Genomic DNA, 5,000 nt, shown 5'->3' on the forward strand with positions numbered 1-5,000 from the left:
AATTTCTATTCATTACTTACCTCTCCTGATGATCTTACTAACATACGACTTGCTGAACACAACTAACATGAGTCTACACACACCTGGAAGACAGAAGATATGATGGGAATATACCTGAGATTGGGAGGTGTTGCTAATTATCTACGGGGATATACATAATGCTGCTAAATTTAGGACGAGAGAGAGAGAGAGAGAGAGAGAGAGAGAGAGAGAGAGAGAGAGAGAGAGAGAGAGAGAGAGAGAGAGAGAGAGAGAGAGAGAGAGAGAGAGAGAGAGAGAGAGAGAGAGAGAGAGAGAGAGAGAGAGAGAGAGAGAGAGAGAGAGAGAGAGAGAGAGAGAGAGAGAGAGAGAGAGAGAGAATGCGCCACAATATCGCGGTCTTATGGCGCCAGAGGGTGAGTGCTTGATCCACGCAGCCGACGGGCATCGAACCCTCCAGTGACAGGTGAGCCATCAAAGAAGGTGGCGCCGTCGACCACGCTTCAAGCCCCGTCACCGCGACAAGGTGACTCACACGGCGGGGTGAAGGACCTTGGGGGAGGCACGGGAGGATTGGGAGATAAGGTAGGTTATGTAATGGGAGATATACATAAACTCAAGGAATAGAAAGCATGATGGACTATCTGAGTAACACACAAGTCACCAAAGTGTCCCCCAGCTGTTCCTGTAGAGTATTTTTCCCATAAGCTTCAGGATTCCGTCACCGTGCACCACACTCACGGGATGTCTGTCTGGGAGCCACTGGTGAAGCTCCACACCAACAGTCTATGCCAGCGTTGTAATCTTGCTTTGTGTGAGCTTGTGGGATTGGGCACTGAACCATCTGAAAGGTCATGGGAAGTGTTAAGACAAGATTAGGCATCATACGTAGCAGTAATAGAAAGAATCAACCCTCATTGTAACAGCAGCAGCAATTAGTAGCAGTAGTAGTATTTTATTTCAATTTTACCGTTATGAGCCCTTAAGAAGTAATATAACTTACGGTCTCTTTATACACCCTTAAGAAGACTTTATATACCAAAAAACTTCTCTCTAGACGTTGAGAAATTTTATGGGGACAAAAACTTTCCTTTACCGGATTTGTGAGGGCCGGGGAGAGTTGTAGGGGGAGTTTTTTCCTAACTTTTTATTTATTTATTTATTTATTTTACGGGCTGCCCTCCTACCACTCTTGGCCATCCTTAGTTGGTATGACAACGTAATTAAAGGTCCTGATCAAATCGTAGCACTGGTAACACTTAGCTCACAGCGGTAGGATGTAAACCTACCCACAGCTACCACCAGAGTTCCCTACCTTGTCATTGTTTCCCACAGCCACAGTATAAATAGAAGACATGAATAAAATATGGAAAAACAAAACTATGCGCTCTTGCTAACCTATATTACTAAATCATCCTACTCTTCTCCCTACGCATTGTAAGCCTATTAGCTCGTTACCCACGCATACGACTGTTGTTCTGAGCCGGGAAGTGGTTGAGAGGTGGTGGGAGGATTGCTTGAGGCCGGAGGGTGGTCAGCCATCTGTTGACGGTCGGGAATTGGTTTCTAGCACACAGGAATCAAGTCAAGTGAGGACGGGGTCTTTGAGAACAGCGGCTCGTGTATGTGGCACACTCGCTCAAGGCATTCTGTGTCAAGTTTGATGACAAGTGTATACGTCACCAGCTTAAAATTGACTTAAAAAACAATAAAAAAGTGCGATGAGGAATATACGGGGATGCATATAAGAATAAATAGATAAATAATGATAAAAAAAAAATTAAGTGCACAAAACATACAAGATAAAGTATACACGGAAATAATACTATAAACGAATATTTAACACAAAAAGGAAAATCAAATGAATATACGAATACATAAGTGAATAAATACATCAGACAGGTTACCGGAGACTTACTTGAAAGGAAGCAACAGGGTATCATGAGGGTGGATTACTGCTGACTTGGAGACGAAAGCATAGGAACTGAGTCGAATGATTGCTGCTTCAGGATCACAAGTCAAGTCTCCATTCAGAAAGTGACTCCCATTACTAACACACTGATCACGTGACACTAGAAACTTTATACTCAGTGAACATATAAATCAACTAATAACAACAACATAACATCGAGCGTTTAATAGCTCAAACAGTTCAGGTGATTTGGAGCAGGACATGAAGCATTCGGCCCTCGCACGTGAATCCAATCCCCGCACACAAACATCCAAGCCAATTCTGAACAAACAACAAACACCACGGCACCTTCCAAGCAGAATCAAAACCAATACAACACACTCTAACTCCACTCTGGTAACTTTTAAACCCGCTAAGCATGTTTCCCAGCAAGGTACAGGATGCCACATGGCTGTCGGTGGTTCAATGCTCACACACACTCACCACGCTCACCCGAAGGCCAGCAGGGAGTGAGGCAGGGGAAGGAAGGGACCAGTCTGCCTGCAGGGTCAAGGAAGGGGCAAAGGTGACCAGAGAGAGGACCAAGCAATGGGAATGGGGAAGGAGTGGGTAAGGTAGATGACTAAGAATCATACAAAGGGCGTGACTGCCAAGGACACGGGCGTGGGTGGCCAGAGTACATGTTAGTGGGCGTGGTAGTAGTGCAGACAGAAAGATAATGACTTTGTAGACAGAGGAGGTTGCGAAAAGGAGTGGAAAGGATGAGAAGGATGCAAAAAGGAGAGGTAAGAATTGGAGTGTGTAAGACTGTAGATAGGAGAGATAGGAGTTTCGTTAACTGAAAAGGATGCGAAAGGGCGTACTAAGGATATGGGTAGTTAGAACACAGACTTGAAAAAGGAGGATGATAAGGAAACAAGAGAACACAAATGAATACAAAGGAAGAACCAACAGCAGCAGACCCTTTGGCGCTCAGTTTATGATAAAGGGAAAAACAAGGGAGCAGGAGAGAAGAACAATGAATGGATGGGAGGAGAGGGAGAATGGTACGTCGTAAATAGATCCTGTAAGGGGAAAAAAAAGGATGTTAAATGTGTAGCTAGTTTTGACCCTTAGCAAACTGTGATGCGGGAAAACAAGAGGCCGGGAAAGAAGAACAAGGAAAGGAAGGAAGGAAAATGAAGCACAGTGCGTCGTAAGTAGATCTTGTAATGGGTAAAATAGGATGCCGAGGTGTAGATAGTTAGGATAAAAGGCTTTGAGAGGCTGTGGCTAACAAGGGCAAGTTGTGGGGAGAGTGAAGCAAGGAAATGAAAGGAAGGCAAGGAAGAATATTGCGTCGTAAGGAGGTCTTGCAATGGGGAACACTAAGGAGGAATGCTAAATGTGTAGATAGTTAGGATAAGAGGCTTTGAGAGGGTGTGGTTAGCAAGGGCAGAGAGTGGAGGGTTGTGAAGGGGTGTGGAGGGTGTGGATGTTAGGGGGCAAGGCTGCGGAGGGGTGGGGCGGGAGTGAGGCACATCAACAACGCACATAAGCAAAAAATTCAATGAACTTTGACGTCTCTTGCTCATTCCTAACTTCCGGGAGCGATACACTGTACTGAGACCTTAATGACGTAATGGTTTATAAATTCCTTGGCGTAATGGCTTGTGAATTCCTTAGCGGGGACGTGAGGGGCGTGTGGATGCTGGACACACACACACACACACACACACACACACACACACACACACACACACACACACACACACTTTCATCGCCTCCGACCCTGCCATCCATCACGACCAGGACTCAGAGGCACAAGCAAACACAACAGGAACACAACACCGCAACAAACAAAGGCGCACGTTACAACACTCAACACACACAAACAAGTGTAAAGAAGAAAAAAATAAAAAAAAACTTACGAGCAAAGCACCTAAGCAAGAATACTGAAGATATGTACGTAAAACTAATAATAACCTACACGTAACGTAGAAAAAAAGAAAACAAAAACAAAAATCACGGAAAAAACACACAAAAGCTGAAAATGACGAAGGAAAGAAAAATGAGCACTTACAAAACATACATATACGAACAATACTAACAACATCACGTAATAACAAGGAACATTACCGCCTCATTACGTCACATAAGCGTCTTGCAGCCTCCAGACACACGGCGGAGGGGAAAAACAACACGCCACCAACTTACTTATAATTTTTCCTCCCTCTGTGGTCCGCTATATAGAGAGAGGGAGAAGGAGAGGGAGAGCTTAGCGGAGGTGGAGGCTGAGAGGCTGAGAGGTTGAGAATGACCAGAACAGTCCCCCACACGAAGGACATCTGAGAAAAAATAAATAAAATAAAACCTTGGTGTAATTTTCCCTGTTATAAAAAAAAAAACGAAAACTAATGGTCAGGTATATTTAATACAGATTTTTTGTCTCAACTGTTCATTTTCACTTTTAATTCACTTCTGCATGAAATTTGTACTTTTATGCCTACCTGATAATTAATTGTCTTGTTGTCGTGTGTGTGTGTGTGTGTGTGTGTGTGTGTGTGTGTGTGTGTGTGTGTGTGTGTGTGTGTGTGTGTGTGTGTGTGTGTGTGTGTGTGTGTGTGTGTGTGTGTGTGTGTGTGACTAATTGTATTACTGTGTTGGTTTCATGTTTTCTTTTCCTAGCTTAACGTAAAATCTGAGAGAGAGAGAGAGAGAGAGAGAGAGAGAGAGAGAGAGAGAGAGAGAGAGAGAGAGAGAGAGAGAGAGAGAGAGAGAGAGAGAGAGAGAGAGAGAGAGAGAGAGAGAGAGAGAGAGAGAGAATGATACACGCATTAAAAACTACTACTACTACTACTACTACTACTACTACTACTACCACCACCACCATCACAACACGAAAACAAGCTGGATAAAAAAATAAAAAATCATACTCAACTTTCATATAATCAAGTCATTTTATCACTTTTTTTCTGCCTCTTTGTTGGATGTCTCTTCGACGACGTGTGACAATGCAATGTGCTGAAAATACTGTTATTGCCCCTGAGACTCGGTGCTTCACAATACACGTCCCCGCATTCCCTGGGTGTTGTGAACGGAGCCTAAACGCGACGAGGGATGGCACGTG

The 5,000-nt window shown here is 44.0% G+C and overlaps 1 protein-coding gene across 8 annotated transcripts in view; it reads right to left on the reverse strand.

The window, feature by feature from the left end:
• The window catches only part of LOC135089760 (uncharacterized), a 46,378-nt gene that overhangs the window by 7,445 nt on the left and 33,933 nt on the right, over window positions 1-5,000 (reverse strand). For 3 of the 8 annotated variants that reach the window (XM_063985764.1, XM_063985763.1, XM_063985765.1), the window contains 3 exons: window positions 4,088-4,218; window positions 1,442-1,521; window positions 721-823 (listed from right to left, as the gene is read on the reverse strand). In XM_063985764.1, coding sequence (XP_063841834.1) covers window positions 721-823; window positions 1,442-1,521; window positions 4,088-4,218 — 314 coding nt within the window. Of the gene's footprint in view, window positions 1-20; window positions 225-720; window positions 824-1,441; window positions 1,522-4,087; window positions 4,219-5,000 lie in introns of those variants that run through there. The other 5 variants (XM_063985766.1, XR_010261628.1, XR_010261630.1 and 2 more) reach the window with 5 other exon arrangements.

Source organism: Scylla paramamosain, chromosome 33 (genome assembly GCF_035594125.1).
Source record: "Scylla paramamosain isolate STU-SP2022 chromosome 33, ASM3559412v1, whole genome shotgun sequence".
NCBI lineage: Eukaryota > Metazoa > Arthropoda > Malacostraca > Decapoda > Portunidae > Scylla > Scylla paramamosain.